Genomic DNA, 23,871 nt, shown 5'->3' with positions numbered 1-23,871 from the left:
ACAGAAGAGGACAGTGGAACAGTAGAACAGAACAGAAGAGGACAGTAGAACAGTAGAACAGAACAGAAGAGGACAGTAGAACAGTAGAACAGAACAGAAGAGGACAGTAGAAGAGAAGAGGACAGTAGAACAGAACAGTAGAGGACAGTAGAACAGTAGAGGACAGTAGAACAGAACAGTAGAGGACAGTAGAACAGAACAGGACAGTAGAACAGTAGAACAGAACAGAAGAGGACAGTAGAACAGTAGAACAGAACAGAAGAGGACAGTAGAACAGTAGAACAGAACAGAAGAGGACGGTAGAACAGAAGAGGACGGTAGAACAGAAGAGGACGGTAGAACAGAAGAGGACGGTAGAACAGAACAGAAGAGGACAGTAGAACAGTAGAACAGAACAGAAGAGGACAGTAGAACAGTAGAACAGAACAGAAGAGGACAGTAGAACAGAAGAGGACAGTAGAACAGAACAGTAGAGGACAGTAGAACAGAAGAGGACAGTAGAACAGAACAGTAGAGGACAGTAGAACAGTAGAACAGAACAGAAGAGGACATTAGAACAGAAGAGGACAGTAGAACAGTAGAACAGAACAGAAGAGGACATTAGAACAGTAGAGGACAGTAGGACAGTAGAACAGAACAGAAGAGGACAGTAGAACAGAAGAACAGAACAGTAGAGCACAGTAGCACAGAAGAGGACAGTAGCACAGAAGAGGACAGTAGAGCAGAAGAGGACAGTAGAACAGTAGAACAGTAGAGCAGAAGAGGACAGTAGGACAGTAGAACAGAACAGAAGAGGACAGGTACGTATATGTTTGTTGCACTAGATAGGGAATAGGGGGCCATTAGGGACACAACCCCTGTATCGGCCTGACTGTGGTGGTCTGACTGTGGTGGTCTGACTGTGGTGGCCTGACTGTGGTGGCCTGACTGTGGTGGCCTGACTGTGGTGGTCTGACTGTGGTGGTCTGACTGTGGTGGCCTGACTGTGGTGGCCTGACCGTGGTGGCCTGACTGTGGTGGCCTGACTGTGGTGGTCTGACTGTGGTGGCCTGACTGTGGTGGTCTGACTGTGGTGGTCTGACTGTGGTGGTCTGACTGTGGTGGTCTGACTGTGGTGGCCTGACCGTGGTGGCCTGACTGTGGTGGCCTGACTGTGGTGGTCTGACTGTGGTGGTCTGACTGTGGTGGCCTGACTGTGGTGGTCTGACTGTGGTGGTCTGACTGTGGTGGCCTGACTGTGGTGGTCTGACTGTGGTGGCCTGACTGTGGTGGCCTGACCGTGGTGGCCTGACTGTGGTGGCCTGACCGTGGTGGTCTGACCGTGGTGGCCTGACTGTGGTGGTCTGACTGTGGTGGTCTGACTGTGGTGGCCTGACTGTGGTGGCCTGACCGTGGTGGTCTGACTGTGGTGGCCTGACTGTGGTGGTCTGACTGTGGTGGTCTGACTGTGGTGGCCTGACTGTGGTGGCCTGACTGTGGTGGCCTGACTGTGGTGGTCTGACTGTGGTGGTCTGACTGTGGTGTGTCTGTCTGTCTGTCCATCCTTTTGTATCTTACTGTCTGTCTGTCCTTATGTATCTTTCTGTCTGTCCGTCTGTCTGTCTGTCCGTCTGTCAATCGATCCTTATGCATCTTTCTGTCTGTCTGTCTGTCTGTCTGTCTGTCTGTCTGTCTGTCTGTCTGTCTGTCTGTCTGTCTGTCTGTCTGTCTGTCTGTCTGTCTGTCTGTATATGCCTGCCTGTCTGTCTGTCTGTCTGTCTGTCTGTCTGTCTGTCTGTCTGTCTGTCTGTCTGTCTGTCTGTCTGTCTGTCTGTCTGTATATGCCTGTCTGTCTGTCTGTCTGTATATGCCTGTCTGTCTGTCTGTCTGTCTGTCTGTCTGTATATGCCTGTCTGTCTGTCTGTCTGTCTGTATATGCCTGTCTGTCTATATGCCTGTCTGTCTATGCCTGTCTGTATGCCTGTCTGTATGCCTGTCTGTATGCCTGTCTGGATCTGTCTGTCTGTCTGTCTGTCTGTCTGTCTGTCTGTCTGTCTGTCTGTCTGTCTGTCTGTCTGTCTGTATATGCCTGTCTATGTCTGTCTGTATATGCCTGTCTGTCTATGTCTGTCTATGTCTGTCTGTATATGCCTGTCTGTCTATGTCTGTCTATGTCTGTCTATGTCTGTCTGTATATGCCTGTCTGTCTATGTCTGTCTATGTCTGTCTGTATATGCCTGTCTGTCTGTCTGTATATGCCTGTCTGTCTGTTTGTCCTGATGTATCTGTCCGTCTGTCTGTCTGTCTGTCCCTCCGTCCGTCCGTCATTGTCTGTCTGTCTGTCCCTCCGTCCGTCATTGTCTGTCTGTCTGTCTCTCCGTTTGTCTGTCTGTCTGTCTGTCTGCCTGTCTTCCTAGCTGTGTCTGACTGTCTGTCCTCCTGACTGTCTGTCCTCCTGACTGTCTGCCTTCCTGTCTGTCTGTCTGTCTGTCTGTCTGTCTGTCTGTCTGTCTGTCTGTCTGTCTGTCTGTCTGTCTGTCTGTCTGTCTGTCTGTCTGTCTGTCTGTCTGTCCTCCTGACTGTCTGCCTTCCTGTCTGTCTGTCTGTCTGTCTGTCTGTCTGTCTGTCTGTCTGTCTGTCTGTCTGTCTGTCTGTCTGCCTGTCTGTCTGTCTTCCTGGCTGCCTGTCTGTCTGCCTGTCTGTCTTTCTGTCTGTCTGTCTGCCTGTCTGTCTGTCTTCCTGGCTGCCTGTCTGTCTGCCTGTCTGTCTTTCTGTCTGTCTGTCTGCCTGTCTGTCTGTCTTCCTGGCTGCCTGTCTGTCTGCCTGTCTGTCTGTCTGTCTTCCTGTCTGTCAGTGTATCATAGATGATGTAACAGATCAAGCATTAACAGAACTAGGTCATATAGAGTTATAAAACAATGACAGTAGTTCACAAAGTGTTGACTCTATTTAACCCCAGTAGACCTTAACCCTCGTAGATGTCAGGCTGACTGACCATCAGGAGAGCTGTTACAGTGTGTGTGTTGTTTGCGGTGTTGTCAAGCACTTACAGTGGCTTGCAAAAGTATTCGCCCCCCTTGGCGTTTTTCCTATTTTGTTGCCGTACAACCTGGAATTAAAATAGATTATGGGGGCGGGGTTGTATCATTTGATTTACACAACATGCCCACCACTTTGAAGATGCTAAATATTTTTTCTTGCGAAACAAACAAGAAATAAGACAAAAAAAACTGAAAACTTGTGTGCATAACTTTTCCCCCCCCCCCCAAAGTCAATACTTTATAGAGCCACCTTTTGCAGCAATTACAGCTGCAAGTCTCTTGGGGTATGTCTCTATAAGCTTGGCACATCTAGCCACTGGGATTTTTGCCCATTCTTCAAGGCAAAACTGCTCCAGCTCTTTCAAGTTGGATGAGTTCTGCTGATGTACAGCAATTTTAAGTAATACCACATATTCTCAATTGGATTGAGGTCAGTGCTTTGACTAGGCCATTCCAAGACATTTAAATGTTTCCCCTTAAACCACTCGAGTGTTGCTTTAGCAGTATGCTTAGGGTCATTGTCCTGCTGGAAGGTGAACCTCATTCCTTAAATTCTGACCAGTTTCCCAGTCCCTGCTGTTGAAAAACATCCCCACAGCATGATGCTGCCACCACCATGCTTATCTGGTAGGATGGTGTTCTCGGGGTGATGAGAGGTGTTGGGTTTGCACCAGACATAGCGCTTTCCTTGATGGCCAAAAAGCTACATTTTAGCCTCATCTGACCAGAGTACCTTCTTCCATATGTTTGGGGAGTCTCCCACATATCTTTTGGCGAACACCAAACGTGTTTGCTTATTTTTGTCTTTAAGCAATGGCTTTTTTTCTGGCCACTCTTCCGTAAAGCCAGGTCTGTGCCCACAGTTCGAGCTTCTACTTTTAAAAATCCACCTTCCCAGAAATAAGTCTCTTACTGTTGCCACTTGCTATAGACCCCCCTCAGCCCCCAGCTGTGCCCTTGACACCATATGTGGATTAATTGCCCCCATTTATCTTCAGAGTTTGTACTGTTAGGTGACCTAAACTGGGATATGCTTAACACCCCAGCTGTCCTACAATCTAAGCTAGATCCCCTTAATCTCACACAAATTATCAAGAAACCTACCAGGTACAACCCTACATCCGTAAACACGGGCACCCTCATAGATATCATCCTGACCATCCTGCCCTCTTAAATACACCTCTGCTGTCTTCAACCAGGGACTCAGCGATCAAGGCCTCATTGCCTGCATCCGTAATGGGTCCGCGGTCAAACGACCAGCCCTCATCACTGTCAAACTCTCCCTAAAACATTTCAGCGAGCAGGCCCGGGTATCCTGGAAGGATATTGACCTCATTCCATCAGTAGAGGATACCTGGTTATTCTTTAAAACTGCCTTGCTCACCATCTTAAAAAAGCATGCCCCAATCAAAAAAATGTAGAACTAAGAACAGATATGGCCCTTGGTTCACTCCAGACTTGACTACCCTTGACCAGCACAAAAACATCCTGTGTCGTACTGCATTGGCATCAAATAGACCCCGTGATATGTAACTTTTCAGGGTAGTTAGTAACCAATATAAACGTGCAGTTAGGAAAGCAAAAGCTAGCTTTTTCAAACAGAAATTTGCATCCTGTAGTACAAACTCCAAAAGTTCTGGGACACTGTAAAATCCATGGAGAATAAGATCACCTCCTCCAAGCTGCTCACTGCACTGAGGCTAGGAAACACTGTCACCACCGATAAATCTACGATAATCGAGAATTTCAACAAGCATTTTTCTACGGCTGGCCATGCTTTCCACCTGGCTACCCCTACCCCGGTCAACAGCTCTGTACCCCCACAGCAACTTGCCCAAGCCTCCACCATTCCTCCTTCACCCAAATCCAGCTGATGTTCTGAAAGAGATGCAAAATCTGGACCACTACAAATCAGCCGGGCTAGACAATGTGGATCCTCTCTAAAATTATCCGCCGCAATTGTTGCAATCCCAATAAGGCAAATAGATAACTAAGTGGCTCGGGGAACAAAACATCGATATTTTGGGTCCATGGCCAGGAAACTCCCCAGACCTTAATCCCATTGAGAATTTGTGGTCAATCCTGAAGAGGCGGGTGGACAAACAAAAACCCACAAATTCTGACAAACTTCAAGCATTGATTATGCAAGAATGGGCTGCCATCAGTCAGGATGTGGCCCAGAAGTTAATTGACAGCATGCCAGGGCGGATTGCAGAGGTCTTGAAAAAAGAAGGGTCAACACTGCAAATATTTACTCTTTGCATCAACTTCATGTAATTGTCAATAAAAGCCTTTGACACTTATGAAATGCTTGTAATTATACTTCAGTATTCCATAGTAACATCTGACAAAAATATCTAAAGACACTGAAGCAGCAAACTTTGTGGAATTAATATTTGTGTCATTCACAAAACTTTTGGCCACGACTATATAAGTCTTTGTTAGGTAAAGCCCCATCTTATCTCAGCTCACTGGTCACCATAGCAGCACCCACCCGTAGCACGCGCTCCAGCAGGTAAATGGCACTGGTCATCCCCAAAGCCAACTCCTCCTTTGGCCGCCTTTCCTTCGAGTTCTCTGCTGCCAATGACTGGAACGAATTGCAAAAAACACTGAAACTCTAGTCTTTTATCTCCCTCACTAAATTTATGCATAAGCTGTCAAAGCAGCTTACCAATCATTGCACCTGTACACAGCCCATCTGTAAATAGCCCACCCAACTACCTCATCCCCATATTATGTTTATTTATTTATTTTTGCTCCTTTGCACCCCAGTATATCTACTTGCACATTCGTCTTCTGAACATCTACCGTTCCAGTGTTTAATTGCTAAATTGTAATTATTTTGCCACTATGGCCTATTTATTGCATTACCTCCCTAATCTTACTACATTTGCACACACTGTATATAGATTTTTCTATAGACAGTTGTCATGCTACAAAATAGGAAAAACGCCAAGAGGGAAAAATACTTTTGCAAGGCACTGTTAGTAAAAATACAGTAAGTAAAAGTAAAAAGTACTTAAGTCGATTTATTGGGTATCTGCACTTTACTATTTAGATTTTTGACAACTTTTACATCACTACATTCCTAAAGAAAATGATGTACTTTTTACTCCATACATTTTCCCTGACACCTAAAAGTACTCGTTACATTTTGAATGCTTAGCAGGACAGGAAATGGTCCAATTTACACACTTATCAGGAGAACATCCCTGGTCGTCCCTACTGCCTCTGATCTGGAGGACTCACTAAACAGAGAACATCCCTGGTCATCCCTACTGCCTCGGATCTGGAGGACTCACTAAACTGAGAACATCCCTGGTCATCCCTACTGCCTCTGATCTGGAGGACTCACTAAACAGAGAACATCCCTGGTCATCCCTACTGCCTCTGATCTGGAGGACTCACTAAACAGAGAATATCCTAATCAAATCAAATCAAATCTATTTATAAAGCCCTTCTTACATCAGCTGATATCTCAAAGTGCTGTACAGAAACCCAGCCTAAAACACCCAAACAGCAAGCAATGCAGGTGTAGAAGCACGGTGGCTAGGAAAAACTCCCTAGAAAGGCCAAAACCTAGGAAGAAACCTAGAGAGGAACCAGGCTATGAGGGGTGGCTAGGAAAAACTCCCTAGAAAGGCCAGAACCTAGGATGAAACCTAGAGAGGAACCAGGCTATGAGGGGTGGCCATTCCTCTTCTGGCTGTGCCGGGTGGAGATTATCACAGAACATGGCCAAGATGTTCAAATGTTCATAAATGACCAGCATGGTCAAATAATAATAATCACAGTGGTTGTCGAGGGTGCAACAAGTCAGCACCTAAGGAGTAAATGTCAGTTGGCTTTTCATAGCCGATCATTGAGAGTATCTCTACCGCTCCTGCTGTCTCTAGAGAGTTGAAAACAGCAGGTCTGGGACAGGTAGCACGTCCGGTGAACAGGTCAGGGTTCCATAGCCGCAGGCAGAACAGTTGAAACTGGAGCAGCAGCACGGCCAGGTGGACTGGGGACAGCAAGGAGTCATCATGCCAGGTAGTCCTGAGGCATGGTCCTATGGCTCTGGTCCCCCGAGAGAGAGAGAAAGAGAGAAAGAGAGAATTAGAGAGCATATTTAAATTCACACAGGACACCGGATAAGACAGGAGAAATACTCCAGATATAACAGACTGACCCTAGCCCCCCGACACATAAACTACTGCAGCATGAATACTGGAGGCTGAGACAGGAGGGGTCAGGAGACACTGTAGCCCCATCCGATGATACCCCCGGACAGGGCCAACAGGCAGGATATAACCCCAGCCACTTTGCCAAAGCACAGCCCCCACACCACTAGAGGGATATCTTCAACCACCAACTTACCATCCTGAGACAAGGCCGAGTATAGCCCACAAAGATCTCCGCCATGGCACAACCCAAGGGGTTGATGATATCCCTGGTCATCCCTACTGCCTCTGATCTGGAGGACTCACTAAACAGAGAACATCCCTGGTCATCCCTACTGCCTCTGATCTGGAGGACTCACTAAACAGAGAACATCCCTGGTCATCCCTACTGCCTCTGATCTGGAGGACTCACTAAACAGAGAACATCCCTGGTCATCCCTACTGCCTCTGATCTGGAGGACTCACTAAACAGAGAACATCCCTGGTCATCCCTACTGCCTCTGATCTGGAGGACTCACTAAACAGAGAACATCCCTGGTCATCCCTACTGCCTCTGATCTGGAGGACTCACTAAACAGAGAACATCCCTGGTCATCCCTACTGCCTCTGATCTGGAGGACTCACTAAACACAAATGCTTTGATTTTAAATCATGTCTGAGTGTTGGAGTGTGACCCTGTCTATCTGTAAATTTTTACAAAAAACTGAAAATGGTGCCATCTGGTTTGCTTAATAAAATTAATATATTTATTTTATTTTCAATTTATCAACTACATTTACTTTTGACACTTCAATATATTTAAAACCAAATACTTTTAGACTTTTACTCAAGTAGTATTTTACTGGGTGACTTTCACTTTTACATTTTTCTATTAAGGGATCTTTACTTTTACTCAAGTATGACAATTGGGTACTTTATCCACCACTTTGTGTGTGTGTGTGTGTGTGTGTGTGTGTGTGTGTGTGTGTGTGTGTGTGTGTGTGTGTGTGTGTGTGTGTGTATATATATATATATAACCATTTCCAATGTGTGCATCTTTGTTTCAGCTTCCAGAGAGTTATCTGAAGACATCCCTGGGTTCCTGCATCAAACACAACTACAAACATTTCTATACAGGAGGTGAGTATCATTTCTATACAGGAGGTGGGCATCATTCCTATACAGGAGGTGGGCATCATTTCTATACAGGAGGTGGGCATCATTCCTATACAGGAGGTGGCATCATTCCTATACAGGAGGTGGCATCATTTCTATACAGGAGGTGGGCATCATTTCTATACAGGAGGTGGGCATCATTTCTATACAGGAGGTGGGCATCATTCCTATACAGGAGGTGGGCATCATTCCTATACAGGAGGTGGGCATCATTTCTATACAGGAGGTGGGTATCATTTCTATACAGGAGGCTGGTATCATTTCAATACAGGAGGTGGGTATCATATCTATACAGGAGGTGGGTATCATTTCTACACAGGAGGTGGGTATCATTCCTATACAGGAGGTGGGTATCATTCCTATACAGGAGGTAGTATCATTCCTATACAGGAGGTGGGTATCATTTCTATACAGGAGGTGGGTATCATTCCTATACAGGAGGTGGGTATCATTCCTATACAGGAGGTGGGTATCATTCCTATACAGGAGGTAGTATCATTCCTATACAGGAGGTGGGTATCACTTCTAGACAGGAGGTGGGTATCATTTCTATGCAGGAGGTAGGTATCATTTCTACACAGGAGGTGGGTATCACTTCTATACATGAGGTGGGTATCATTTCTACACAGGAGGTGGGTATCATTTCAATACAGGAGGTGGGTATCATTCCTATACAGGAGGTGGGTATCATTCCTATACAGGAGGTGAGTATCATTCCTATATAGGAGGTGAGTATAATTTCTACACAGGAGGTGGGTATCATTCCTATACAGGAGGTGGGTATCATTCCTATACAGGAGGTGGGTATCATTCCTATACAGGAGGTGGGTATCATTCCTATACAGGAGGTGGGTATCATTTCTATACAGGAGGTGGGTATCATTCCTATACAGGAGGTGGGTATCATTCCTACACAGGAGGTGGGTATCATTCCTATACAGGAGGTGGGTATCATTCCTATACAGGAGGTGGGTATCATTCCTATACAGGAGGTGGGTATCATTTCTACACAGGAGGTGGGTATCTAAGATTCTAGAGAGCACCCAATATTAGCCTGGTCACAGATCTGTTTGTGCTGTCAAGTCACCTGACTCTTTAGCATGACAACAAGAGTAACAAGGAGTTGACAGGATTACTGACCAGGTTAACACCATATAGAGGACAGACAGACAGACAGACAGACAGACAGACAGACAGACAGACAGACAGACAGACAGACAGACAGACAGACAGACAGACAGACCAGGTTAACACCATATAGAGGACAGACTGACCAGGTTAACACTATATAGAGGACAGACTGACCAGGATAACACTATATAGAGGACAGACTGACCAGGATAACACCATATAGAGGACAGACTGACCAGGATAACACCATATAGAGGACAGACAGACAGACTGACCAGGATAACACCATATAGAGGACAGACAGACAGACTGACCAGGATAACACCATATAGAGGACAGACAGACAGACTGACCAGGATAACACCATATAGAGGACAGACAGACAGACTGACCAGGATAACACCATATAGAGGACAGACAGACAGACTGACCAGGATAACACCATATAGAGGACAGACTGACCAGGTTAACACCATATAGAGGACAGACAGACAGACTGACCAGGTTAACACCATATAGAGGACAGACTGACCAGGTTAACACCATATAGAGGACAGACAAACAGACTGACCAGGCTAACACCTAGTGCACTATATAGGGATTTGGGTGCCATTTTGGACGCCCCTGGTACTGCACTATATTAAAATATATATATACCTTATATTGTTAGCACTCCAAAGAGGAGTCAGGTTTTTTTTGTTGTGGCTTTGTTTGTTTCGTACAGTTTGCTCAGGGAAAATGAGTATCGAGGGAGCCATACTGGCAGCCCAACAAGAGGCAACTAGAGCTCAACAAATAGCTCATCAGGATTGCAATGCGAATGCATCATGACACGTTACAGGTCCAGCACCGCACCAACCAGCTGCTCAGAGCAAGAGAGAAACACCCAGGAGTTAAGAGAAGGCTTAAAGGGGCTAGCGGACCAAATTTGGTGCTCAGTTACGAGCTGCAAATACCCAGAGGAGGGCCAATCATTTTCTTCAAAAAATGACAAAGCAGGATGATGTGGAAGCCTCACCACCTTCGAAAGGACGGCAGAGCACGAGAGAGAAGTGGCCGAAATGGGCAGGGCTTCTGGCACCATACCTGACAGGGGACGTTAAAAAAGCATATTTCGATCTGGAGTTCAAAGATGCACAGGATTACGATAAACTAAAGGGAGAGATTCTGACTTGGAGTGACCAATACCGTGAGGGACCATTGCTTTCACCAGTGGACCTACAGACCTGGACTCCCCCCCCCCCCTGAACACAGATGTTCGACTTGATTCACCTGGCGGGGGAAATGGTTGCGACCGGAGACCCGTTAATCCGCCGAGGTCGTTGAGACCATCGTACTCGACCAGTTTCAGCGAGGTCTACCCCGAGAAGTTTGACGATGGGGTTGGCCGGAACAAGGTACTTGCCGCCGACCATCTAGTGGCCCTGGTTGAATGGTATTGTATGGCAGGAACAGCTGATCAGGCACAGGAGGAAAGATCCCTAGGCCTGGGCAAACCCGAGGACAGGGTAAGATTGTTGCAGCATTGGGAGGGGGAAGAGAGCTATGTGGGGCTGTGAGGAAAGAATCAGACTGGGGGCGAGACAATTTGAAAAAAGCCGGAAACAGGGACCGGGGGTTGTGGGGTCCCCCCCCAAAAATACTATTATCTGTTACAATTGTAATAGACCGGGACATATTGTGGCATACTGCCCTATTAAAGAAGAGCAAATGCAATGTAACCTCAGTGAAAAAGAAGACACTGATATATTGTATGCATGTCCTGTGGTAACCGCTGTACTTGAAAGACCAAGAAACTAACGTATGTGCATGGTGAAGGTTGAAGGGAAAGAGGTTGCAGCCCTGCTTGATTCCGGCAGTATGTCAACCTTGGTCGTTGCAAACCTAGTACCGACTCATAACCTGTTAGGGCTAGGGGGCAGTATTGACACGGCTGGATAAAAAACATACCCGATTTAATCTGGTTACCACTCCTACCCAGTAACTAGAATATGCATATACTTATGGATAGAAAACACCCTAAAGTTTCTAAAACTGTTTGAATGGTGTCTGTGAGTATAACAGAACTCAAATGGCAGGTCAAAACCTGAGAGATTCCTTTACAGGAAGTGGCCTGTCTGACCATTTGTTGAACTTCTTTTCCATCTCTATCATTTACTAAGGATCTCTGCTCTAACGTGACACTTCCCACGTCGTCCATAGGCGCTCAGAGCCCGGGAAAAAACAGAATGTCGTCATTCCAGCCCCAGGCTGAAACACATTATCGCCTTTCTCAAGTGGCCCATCAAGAGACACTAGCTTATGCGCGTGACCCCGACCGCCCCCGCCTTTGGGATTTTTTCCTCTGTTTGCCGAAAAGGAGATTCCCTGTCGGAATATTATCGCTTTTCTACGAGAAAAATGTCGTAAAAATTGATTTTAACCTCTATGGGACCGGCGGGACGAATTCGTCCCACCTACGTAACATCCACTGCCAGCCTGTGGCGCGATTTTCAAAATCTTCAAAATCCTATTACTTCAATTTCTCAAACATATGACTATTTTACAGCCATTTAAAGATAAGACTCTCGTTAATCTAACCACACTGTCCGATTTCAAAAAGGCTTTACAACGAAAGCAAAACATTAGATTATGTCAGCAGAGTACCAAGCCAGAAATAATCAGACACCCATTTTTCAAGCCAGCATATAATGTCACCAAAACCCAGAAGACAGCTAAATGCAGCACTCACCTTTGATGATCTTCATCAGATGACAACCCTAGGACATTATGTTATACAATACATGCATGTTTTGTTCAATCAAGTTCATATTTATATCAAAAACCAGCTTTTTACATTAGCATGTGACGTTCAGAACTAGCATACCCCCCGCAAACTTACGGGGAATTCGCTAACATTTTACTAAATTACTCACGATAAACGTTCACAAAAAGCATAACAATTATTTTAAGAATTATAGATACAGACCTCCTCTATGCACTCGATATGTCCGATTTTAAAATAGCTTTTTGGTGAAAGCACATTTTGCAATATTCTAAGTACATAGCCCAGGCATCACGGGCTCGCTATTTAGACACCCGGCAAGTTTAGCACTCACCATAATCATATTTACTATTATAAAAATGTCATTACCTTTTGTTGTCTTCGTCAGAATGCACACCCAGGACGTCTACTTCAATAACAAATGTTGGTTTGGTCCAAAATAATCCATCGTTATATCCGAATAGCGGCGTTTTGTTCGTGCGTTCCAGACACTATCCGAAATAGTAAAGAAGTGTCGCGCGCTTGGCGCAATTCCTGACAATAAAATTCAAAGTATTCCATTGCCGTACGTCGAAGCATGTCAACCGCTGTTTAAAATCAATTTTTACGTCATTTTTCTCGTAGAAAAGCGATAAAATTCCGACAGGGAATCTCCTTTTCGGCAAACAGAGGAAAAAATCCCAAAGGCGGGGGCGGTCGGGGTCACGCGCATAAGCTAGTGTCTCTTGATGGGCCACTTGAGAAAGGCGATAATGTGTTTCAGCCTGGGGCTGGAATGACGACATTCTCTTTTTTCCCGGGCTATGAGAGCCTATGGACGACGTGGGAAGTGTCACGTTAGAGCAGAGATCCTTAGTAAATGATAGAGATGGCAAAGAAGTTCCAGAAATGGTCAGACAGGCCACTTCCTGTAAAGGAATCTCTCAGGTTTTGACCTGCCATTTGAGTTCTGTTATACTCACAGACACCATTCAAACAGTTTTAGAAAATTTAGGGTGTTTTCTATCCATATGTAATAAGTATATGCATATTCTAGTTACTGAGTAGGAGTGGTAACCAGATTAAATCGGGTATGTTTTTTATCCAGCCGTGTCAATGCTGCCCCCTAGCCCTAACAGGTTAAACAGCGATTGACATGCTTCGAAGTACGGTAATGGAATACTTAGAATTTTATTGTCACGAATTGCGCCAAGCGCGTGACACTTCTTTACTATTTCGGATAGTGTCTGGAACGCACGAACAAAACGCCGCTATTCGGATATAACGATGGATTATTTTGGACCAAACCAACATTTGTTATTGAAGTAGCTGTCCTGGGTGTGTATTCTGACGAAGACAACAAAAGGTAATGACATTTTTATAATAGTAAATATGATTATGGTGAGTGCTAAACTTGCCGGGTGTCTAAATAGCGAGCCCGTGATGCCTGGGCTATGTACTTAGAATATTGCAAAATGTGCTTTCACCAAAAAGCTATTTTAAAATCGGACATATCGAGTGCATAGAGGAGGTCTGTATCTATAATTCTTAAAATAATTGTTATGCTTTTTGTGAACGTTTATCGTGAGTAATTTAGTAAAATGTTAGCGAATTCCCCGGAAGTTTGCGGGGGGTATGCTAGTTCTGAACGTCACATGCTAATGTAAAAAGCTGGTTTTTGATATAAATATGAACTTGATTGAACAAAACATGCATGTATTGTATAACATAATGTCCTAGGGTTGTCATCTGATGAAGATCATCAAAGGTGAGTGCTGCATTTAGCTGTCTTCTGGGTTTTGGTGACATTATATGCTGGCTTGAAAAATGGGTGTCTGATTATTTCTGGCTTGGTACTCTGCTGACATAATCTAATGTTTTGCTTTCGTTGTAAAGCCTTTTTGAAATCGGACAGTGTGGTTAGATTAACGAGAGTCTTATCTTTAAATGGCTGTAAAATAGTCATATGTTTGAGAAATTGAAGTAATAGGATTTTTAAGGTTTTGAAAATCGCGCCACAGGATAGCCGTGGCTGTTACGTAGGTGGGACGAATTCGTCCCGCCTAGCCTAGAGAGGTTAACAGCTTCCCGACCAGCTGTTAGAAGCCTGTTAGTGCCACTCCCCATAATCAAAATGCCATTTGAGAGGATAGCCAAGGATACAGTGGGTCCGCTACCCAAATCCGCAAGAGGTTACCAATACATTCTGGTCATCCTAAATTATGCCACTCGCTACCCAGAAGCCATTCCCCTTCGGACGATGGCTTCCAAAAATATCGCCAAGGAATTAGTGCTCCTGTTCACCAGGGTAGGGATTCCAAAGGAGAGCCTTACTGACCAGGGGACCCCCTTTATGTTCCACCTTATGGTGGACCTTTGTAAGATGTGGCAGGTGAAACAGTTGAGGACATCGGTTTACCATCCGCAGACGGACGGGATAATTGAGAGATTCAACCTCACCTTGAAGTCAATGCTCAGGAAGGTAATTGATAAGGATGGAATGAACTGGAATTGCATGTTGCCGTATCTGATGTTTGCCATTAGAGATGTTCCCCAAGCCTCGCTGGGGTTTTCACCCTTTGAGCTGGTATATGGGAGGCAACCCACGGAGAATCTCATACATCGTCCGAGAAACCTGGGAGCACCAATCCACTTCTTATACTACTGTTATAGAGCATATCACTGCAATGCAAGACAGGATAGCCACAGTCACGCCCATCGTCAGCGAGCACCACCGGCACACTTATAACCGGCAGGCTACCCTGAGGGAATTTCAACCGGGAGATAAGCTGTTAGTGCTGGTCCCCACGTCAGAGTGTAAACTACTAGCCACATGGAAAGGACCGTATGAAGTGCTGGAGCGAATAGAAGCCAGGTCGTCGGCCCCCGGAACAGATCTATCAACCGGTTAAAAGCATGGGGAAAGAGAGAAACACATTGTCACGTACCCCATACCCACTCAGGAGGCAGTCGAAGTGCATGTTTCACCTACTCTGTCCCCAGCACAAGTACAGGAAGTATAGACCCTGGTTTATAAAAACAAAGATGTGTTTTCAGGGATATCAGGCCGAACTGAGGTTACGGCTCATGATATTGTTTCCCTACCAGGGAGAAAATTAAGCATGAGGTCGTATCGGGTACCCGAGGCTCGACGAGCCGCGATTAGAGCAGAGAAAAATGTTGACAGATGGAGTGGTTGAAGAGTCATATAGGGAGTGTTCTAGGCCAATTGTGATGGTCTCCAAGCCTGATGGGTCTTGGCGGTTTTGAAATGATTTTCAGAAGGTAAATTAAATCTCCAAGTGTAATTATACCCACACCAATCAAAGTACCCATCAAAGTGAAACGGTTGGAGACTCAAGAACCACCACCTCTACACTCTAACCACTAGGCTACGCTGCCGCCTCTACACTCTAACCACTAGGCTACGCTGCCGCCTCTACACTCTAACCACTAGGCTACGCTGCCGCCTCTACACTCTAACCACTAGGCTACGCTGCCGCCTCTACACTCTAACCACTAGGCTACCCTGCCGCCTCTACTCTAACCACTAGGCTACCCTGCCGCCTCTACACTCTAACCACTAGGCTACCCTGCTGCATCTACACTCTAACCACTAGGCTACCCTGCCCCCTCTACACTCTAACCACTAGGCTACCCTGCCACCTCTACACTCTAACCACTAGGCTACCCTGCCGCCTCTACACTCTAACCACTAGGCTACCCTGCCGCCTCTACACTCTAACCACTAGGCTACCCTGCCGCCTCTACACTCTAACCGCTAGGCTACCTGCCTCCCCTCCACTCTAACCACTAGGCTACCTGCCTCCCCTCCACTCTAACCACTAGGCTACCCTCCCGCCCCATATGAGTCGAAGGGATTTGTAAAATTGGAATAGGTTTTTATGAACGATGCTTAATTTGGTTCAGTTTGGACTCCCGCTGACAGATGCACTGGGAACTGAAACATTTTGAACCAGAAACAAACTTCATCCTGTAAATCTTTTAATTATATCACTTAAATTATAGGGATGTTATCTGCTGAGAGACGTACTGACATACAGACAGACAAGAGGATGAGTGACTCATTGACACACACTCAGTACTGTATTTACTGTGGCAGAGTCATGAATAGCACCCTATTCCCTATGTAGTGCACTACTGTTGACCTGCTTCCATAGGGCCCTGGTCAAAAGTAGTGCGCTGTGTAGTGAATAGGGTTCCATTTAGTACGCAGGACTGTGTTTACTGCCCCTGGCGCCAGCCTGCCTGTTGCTAACCCACAGCCACATAATCAATACACTGAAACACTGAGACAGGATGACTTAATGAGTCTGAACACTGTTCAGGATACAGACCCTCAGTCTTTAGACCAGGGCCCATAGGGAATAGGGTGTCTGTTAGGATACAGACCCTCAGTCTTTAGACCAGGGCCCATAGGGAATAGGGTGTCTGTTAGCGTACAGACCCTCAGTCTTTAGACCAGGGCCCATAGGGAATAGGGTGTCTGTTAGGATACAGACCCTCAGTCTTTAGACCAGGGCCCATAGGGAATAGGGTGTCTGTTGGGATACAGACCCTCAGTCTTTAGACCAGGGCCCATAGGGAATAGGGTGTCTGTTAGGATACAGACCCTCAGTCTTTAGACCAGGGCCCATAGGGAATAGGGTGTCTGTTACAGACCCTCAGTCTTTAGACCAGGGCCCATAGGGAATAGGGTGTCTGTTACAGACCCTCAGTCTTTAGACCAGGGCCCATAGGGAATAGGGTGTCTGTTGGGATACAGACCCTCAGTTGTAGCTATGGTTACCAGGACAGATAGTAGGGTGACGTCAGACAGTCAGATAGAGAGACAGACAGATGGTAGGGTGACATCCTGATCCTCTCAACCAGCTTCATGAGGTGGTCACCTGGAATGCATTTCAATTAACAGGTGTGCCTTGTTAAAAGTTAATTTGTGTCATTTCTTTCCTTAATGCGTTTGAGCCAATCGGTTGTATTGTGACAAGGTAAGGGTGGTATACAGAAATTAGCCCTATTTGATAAAAGACCAAGTCCATATTATGGCAAGAACAGCTCAAATAAGCAAAGAGAAACGACAGTCCATTACTTTAAGCCATGAAGGTCAGTCAAACCAGAACATTTCAAGAAACTTCAAGTGCAGTCGCAAAAACAATCAAGCACTATGATGAAACTGGCTCTCATGAGGACCACCACAGGAATGGAAGACCCAGAGTTACCTCTGCTGCAGAGGATAAGTTCATTAGAGTTACCAGCCTCAGAAATTGATGCCCACATAAATGCTTCACAGAGTTCAAATAACAGACACATCTCAACATCAACTGTTCAGAGGAGGCTGCGTGAATCAGGCCTTCATGGTCGAATTGCTGCGAAGAAACCACTACTAAAGGACACCAATAATAAGAAGAGACTTGCTTGGGCCAAGAAACACGAACAATGGACATTAGACCGGTGGAAATCTGTACTTTGGTCTGATGAGACAAAATGTGCGATTTAAAAAAATATATATTTAATTTTTTTGTATTTTTTTTTTGTTCCCACCGCCATGTCTTTGTGAGACGCAGAGTAGGTGAACGGATGATCTCCGCATGTGTGGTTCCCACCGTGAAGCATGGAGGAGGAGGTGTGATGGTGTGGGGGTTGCTTTGCTGGTGACACTGTCAGTGATTTATATAGAATTCAAGGCACATTTAACCAGCATGTCTACCACAGCATTCTGCAGCGATACGCCATCCCATCTGGTTTGTGCTTAGTGGTGTTTTTCAACAGGACAATGACCCAACACACCTCCAGGCTGTGTCACCAAGAAGAAGAGTGATGGAGTGCTGCATCAGATGACCTGGCCTCCACAATCACCCGACCTCAACCCAATTGAGTGAAGGAAAAGCCGCCAACAAGTGCTCAGCATATGTGGGAATTCCTTCAAAACTATTGGAAAAACATTCCAAGTGAAGCTGGTTGAGAGAATGCCCAGAGTGTGCATAGCTGTCAAGGCAAAGGGTGGCTATTTTGAAGAATCTCAAATATAAAATATACTTTGACTTGTTTAACACTTTTTTTTTTCTTGGTTACTACATGATTCCATATGTGTTATTTCATAGTTTTGATGTTTTCACTATTATTCTAAATTGTAGAAAATAGTAAAAAAAAAAAAAAATTGGAATAAGTTGCTGTGTCCAAACTTTTGACTGTACTGTACATCACACTACATAAAGAGAGACCTAAGACAGCAACACAACATGGCACAAACAGTTTTGGGCACAAACAGCACAAAGGGCAAGAAGATAGAGACAACAATACATCAGTATGAGTGTCCATGATTAGGTCTTTGAATGAAGATGAGTTGATGAGAACTGAGTCTGTCCTCTTTACATTGTCCTCTTACGTGTTTGTGTGTGTGTGAGCAGGGTGACATGGACGAGGGCAGTGTGAGGAAGAGGAAGGACATGTTTAATGGAGGCCCCGCCCCCGGCCCAACCTCCAATATGTCTGCCTCCCACTCCAAGCCTGCTGAGGAGGACGTGAAGGCTACCGTGCTACAGAAGGAGGTAAGTAATGTAGAGGACAGTATGTGTGTTAGGCTGTCTCTCTCTCTCTCCCTGTGTGTGTGTGTGTGTGTGTGTGTGTGTAATGCCGAGCGACTCTCGAAGGATGCTGCACAACTGGTAAATAGCCTCCTTCAGATATGTCAGTCAGGTGGCTTGCTGCCGGCAGAGACTTCTAGTGCAGTAACGTTGAAGGGTTCTGGCCGGTATTACTGAGCCAGCTAGAAGGATGAAGGAAGAAGCTAACGTTAAACAGAGTCTACCTCAGCAGCAGCAAAAACATACGTTACTGAAAACTACCTGAATGTCATACAAAGTAAAGATATCTTCCATACATAATGACTCAAGTAAAAGTCACCACAGTAAAATACTACTTGAATAAAAAAAAGTCTAAAAGTATTTAGTTTTAAATATTGTAACAACGGTCGTCAGGAATGGACCAAGGCGCAGCGGGTTGAGTGCTCATAATTAACTTTTTAATGAAAACACTTATACAAACAAAACGATGGACGACGAATACAGACTTGAACGCAAACAACAGCAATTCAAGTGACAACCTCCCACAAATTACAAACAAACACACCCTAATATATAGGACTCTCAATCAAAGGCAACTAGACAACACCTGCCTTCAATTGAGAGTCCACACCCCAATTAACCTGTTATGGCTAGGGGGCAGTATTTTCACGGCTGGATAAAAAACGTACCCGATTTAATCTGGTTACTACTCCTGCCCAGTAACTAGAATATGCATATAATTATTGGCTTTGGATAGAAAATGCTCCAAAGTTTCTAAAACTGTTTGAATGGTGTCTGTGAGTATAACAGAACTCAAATGGCAGGTCAAAACCTGAGAGATTCCTTTACAGGAAGTGGCCTGTCTGACCATTTCTTGAACTTCTTTGCCATCTCTATCTTTTACAAAGGATCTCTGCTCTAACGTGACACTTCCTACGTCTTCCATGGGCGCTCAGAGCCCGGGAAAAACCTGAATGTCGTCATCCCAGCCCCAGGCTGAAACACATTATCGCCTTTCTCAAGTGGCCGATCAAGGGACTGTGGGCTTAGGCGCGTGCCCTGGCCGCCCCCGTCTTTGTGATTTTTCCTCTGTTTGCCGAAAAGGAGATTCCCGGTCGGAATATTATCGCTTTTTTACGAGATAAATTGCATAAAAATTGATTTTAAACAGCGGTTGACATGCTTCGAAGTACGGTAATGGAATATTTAGAATTTTTTTGTCACGAATTGCGCCATGCGCACGACCCTGATTTACCATTTCGGATAGTGTCTGGGACGCACGAACAAAACGCTGCTATTCGGATATAACGATGGATTATTTTGGACCAAACCAACATTTGTTATTGAAGTAGCAGTCCTGGGAGTGCATTCTGACGAAGACAACAAAAGGTAATCAAACTTTTATAATAGTAAATCTGATATTGGTGAGTGCTAAACTTGCCGGGTGTCTAAATAGCTAGCCCGTGATGGCTGGGCGATGTACTTAGAATATTGCAAAATGTGCTTTCACCGAAAAGCTATTTTAAAATCGGACATATCGAGTGCATAGAGGAGTTCTGTATCTATAATTCTTAAAATAATTGTTATGCTTTTTGTGAACGTTTATCGTGAGTAATTTAGTAAATTGTTAGGAAATTCCCCGGAAGTTTGCGGGGGGTATGCTAGTTCTGAACGTCACATGCTAATGTAAAAAGCTGTTTTTTTTATATAAATATGAACTTGATTGAACAAAACATGCATGTATTGTATAACATAATGTCCTAGGGTTGTCATCTGATGAAGATCATCAAAGGTTAGTGCTGCATTTAGCTGTCTTCTGGGTTTTTGTGACATTATCTGCTAGCTTGAAAAATGGGTGTCTGATTATTTCTGGCTTGGTACTCTGCTGACATAATCTAATGTTTTTCTTTCGATGTAAAGCCTTTTTGAAATCGGACAGTGTGGTTAGATAAAGGAGAGTCTTGTATTTAAAATGCTGTGAAATAGTCATATGTTTGAAAAATTGAAGTTTTTGTATTTTTGAGGAATTTGTAATTCACGCCACGCCTATCATTGGATATTGGAGCAGGTGTTCCGCTAGCGGAACGTCTAGATGTAATTAACTAAACATAGAAACAGACTAACTGGAAAGAACATAGAAATAGACTAACAGAGCAGTGACCAAAAAACCCCGGAATACATAAATCAACTACCCTCTACATAATACACACACCCCCAACCACATAAACCAAATACCCTCTGCCACGTCCTGACCAGCCTACACTAACAAAATAACCCTCATACTGGTCAGAACGTGACAAATATACTTAAGTATCAATGGTAAATGTCACTGCTAAAATATACTTAAGGATCAAAAGTCAAAGTATAAATATTTCCATAATTTATATATTAAACTTATACAAACCAGATTGCATAATTTTAAATAAAAAACGTAAACATTTTATACGGATAGCCAGGGGCACACGCCAACACTCAGACATTATTTACAAACGAAATATTTGTGTTTAGTGAGTCCTCCCGGTCAGAGGCAGTAGGGATGACCAGGGATGTTCTCTGTTTAGTGAGTCCTCCTGATCAGAGGCAGTAGGGATGACCAGGGATGTTCTCTGTTTAGTGAGTCCTCCAGATCAGAGGCAGTAGGGATGACCAGGGATGTTCTCTGTTTAGTGAGTCCTCCAGATCAGAGGCAGTAGGGATGACCAGGGATGTTCTCTGTTTAGTGAGTCCTCCAGATCAGAGGCGGTAGGGATGACCAGGGATGTTCTGTTTAGTGAGTCCTCCAGATCAGGGGCAGTAGGGATGACCAGGGATGTTCTCTGTCTAGTGAGTCCTCCAGATCAGAGGCAGTAGGGATGACCAGAGATGTTCTCTTGATAAGTGCGTGAATTGGACCATTTTCCTGTCCTGCTAAGCATTCAAAATGTAACGAGTACTTTTGGGTGTCAGGGAATGTAGTGAAGTAAAAGTAGTCAAAAATTACAGATACCCCCCCAAAAAACACTGAATTAAAAATACTTTAAAGTACTACTTAAGTACTTTAAATCAATGACTATACATAAAGTAGTCTACTGAGACAGACAGTGATGTGGTGCTCAGTGGGGAGGCTGAGGGAGACAGTAATGTAGCAGGAAGCAGAGGAGAGAGAGAGAGAGAGAGAGAGAGAGGTTAGTACAGTGGGGAGGCTGAGGGAGACAGAGAGAGGTTAGAACAGTGGGGAGGCTGAGTGAGACAGAGAGAGGTTAGAACAGTGGGGAGGCTGAGGGAGACAGAGAGAGGTTAGAACAGTGGGGAGGCTGAGGGAGACAGAGAGAGAGAGAGGTTAGAACAGTGGGGAGGCTGAGGGAGACAGAGAGAGGTTAGTACAGTGGTTCCCAAGCTTGGGGTCGGGCCCCATGTGGTGTCCCCTGGGAGAATCTGTACCAATCTCATCAAACAAGTTAGGGGGGGAAAATTATACTTATGTTTCAATATGAACATCTCACCAGGACCCATCTTCCCTATAGACCTACATTTAAATACAACCACTGTATCTGGGACCTTTACCACACCAGATAATAATAAACCAGACTAGATCAATCTGGAACCTTTACCACATCAGATAATAATAAACCAGACTAGATCAGTCTGGGACCTTTACCACATCAGATAATAATAAACCAGACTAGATCAATCTGGGACCTTTACCACATCAGATAATAATAAACCAGACTAGATCAATCTGGGCCACAGTCACACACTTGTTTTAATATCCCTGAACGACAAACAAAATCTAAATATTTTTTTCCAAGACACGACGGAGAACAAAATAAAGTGAAGTTGTTTAAAGAGACAGTTGTTTTTTTTTCCCCCCCAGAGTACCACAGTGGTTTGTAAACCAGGCTTTAGTGACATTTAACACGGTAGAGAAAAAGCCCACGTCTTTAAAAATATACACGGCGTCTGTGTAGAGGTGTTGCTGTAAATGTATCGTTTTTTTCAAAAATATATTTGAAGAGCAACACAGTGACATCACTTCCTGCTCAAGCAACGTCTAGCAAAGATCAAGAGAGCACGATGTCCTGTTTTAATTTTTAATTTTTTTTATAATATCACACGTCCATCTTTTTAGCTTTTTCATACTGAAGTATAAATACCACTGATTACCAGCTGTGTTGACCAGTGTAAGGAAGTGACTACAACAGATTGATGAGGAAATTGTTTTATTTAATCCATTTTTAGAATAAGGATGTACCGTAATTTTCCGGACTATTAGCAGCAACTTTTTTCCCAGGCTTTGAACCTCGCGGCTTAAACAACGACGCGGCTGATATATGGATTTTTCGCGCTTTAAATGTTTTTTTCTCCAAAAAAACACATTCTGTGACGTGCTCAGTTTTTTGGCGGCATGAAGCTTTCATTAGACCAATGAAATTGCCGAACGGGTTTTAAGGTCAAACAACTTTTTTTGTTTACTGTTTAGATTAAATCGAGCGCTCTCAAACTTCCCATCATTCTGATTAAGGTAGTCATTTTGTCACCCTCATCATGGCAAAGACACGGAGAAATGCATATGATGCAGCTTTCAAGTTGAAGGCGATTGATCTGGCTGTTGGAAAAGGAAATAGAGCTGCTGCACGGGAGCTTGGTCTTAATGAGTCGATGATAAGACGTTGGAAACAGCAGCGTGAGGAATTGACTCCGTGCAAAAAGACAACTAAAGCTTACTGCAAATTTTTTTATTTTTGTTACAAGCCGTGTTTCGTTAAAGCCTGTGTAAAGTTAATTTGTTTCAATGTACCGGTAGGCACCTGCGGCTTATAGACATGTGCGGCTTATTTATGTTCAAAATAATATATATTTTTTTTAATTCAGTGGGTGCGGCTTATATTCAGGTGCGCTCAATAGTTCGGAAATTGCGGTAACCTAACAAAATGTCGAAAAAGTCAAAGGGGTCTTGTGACGGCCCTGAATTTTTCTGAACTGTCTCAGTGCTTCGCCTTCCAATAGGGCGCTTTCCCTTTAATTCTCAATTAAATAGTGCTTCTCCTTCCAATAGGGCGCTTCCCCTTTAATTCCCAATTAAATAGTCA

General features: G+C 44.5%; 1 protein-coding gene across 11 annotated transcripts in view; it reads left to right on the top strand.

Annotated features, from left to right (window-relative positions):
• The window catches only part of bat1 (HLA-B associated transcript 1), a 239,063-nt gene that overhangs the window by 190,626 nt on the left and 24,566 nt on the right, over positions 1–23,871 (top strand). For 5 of the 11 annotated variants that reach the window (XR_014382776.1, XR_014382775.1, XM_082969291.1 and 2 more), the window contains 3 exon segments: positions 8,236–8,308; positions 8,405–8,450; positions 18,647–18,787. Coding sequence is in view for 9 of the 11 variants with exons in the window: in XM_082969291.1 (XP_082825417.1) it covers positions 18,653–18,787 (135 nt within the window). In the remaining 2 variants the exon portion in view is untranslated. 11 annotated transcript variants of the gene reach the window in all.

Source organism: Salmo salar, chromosome 26 (assembly GCF_965601325.2).
Source record: "Salmo salar chromosome 26, fSalSal1, whole genome shotgun sequence".
Lineage (NCBI taxonomy): Eukaryota > Metazoa > Chordata > Actinopteri > Salmoniformes > Salmonidae > Salmo > Salmo salar.
The sequence above is the reverse complement of the archived record's forward strand: the minus strand, read 5'-3'. Positions and strand labels throughout refer to the sequence as shown.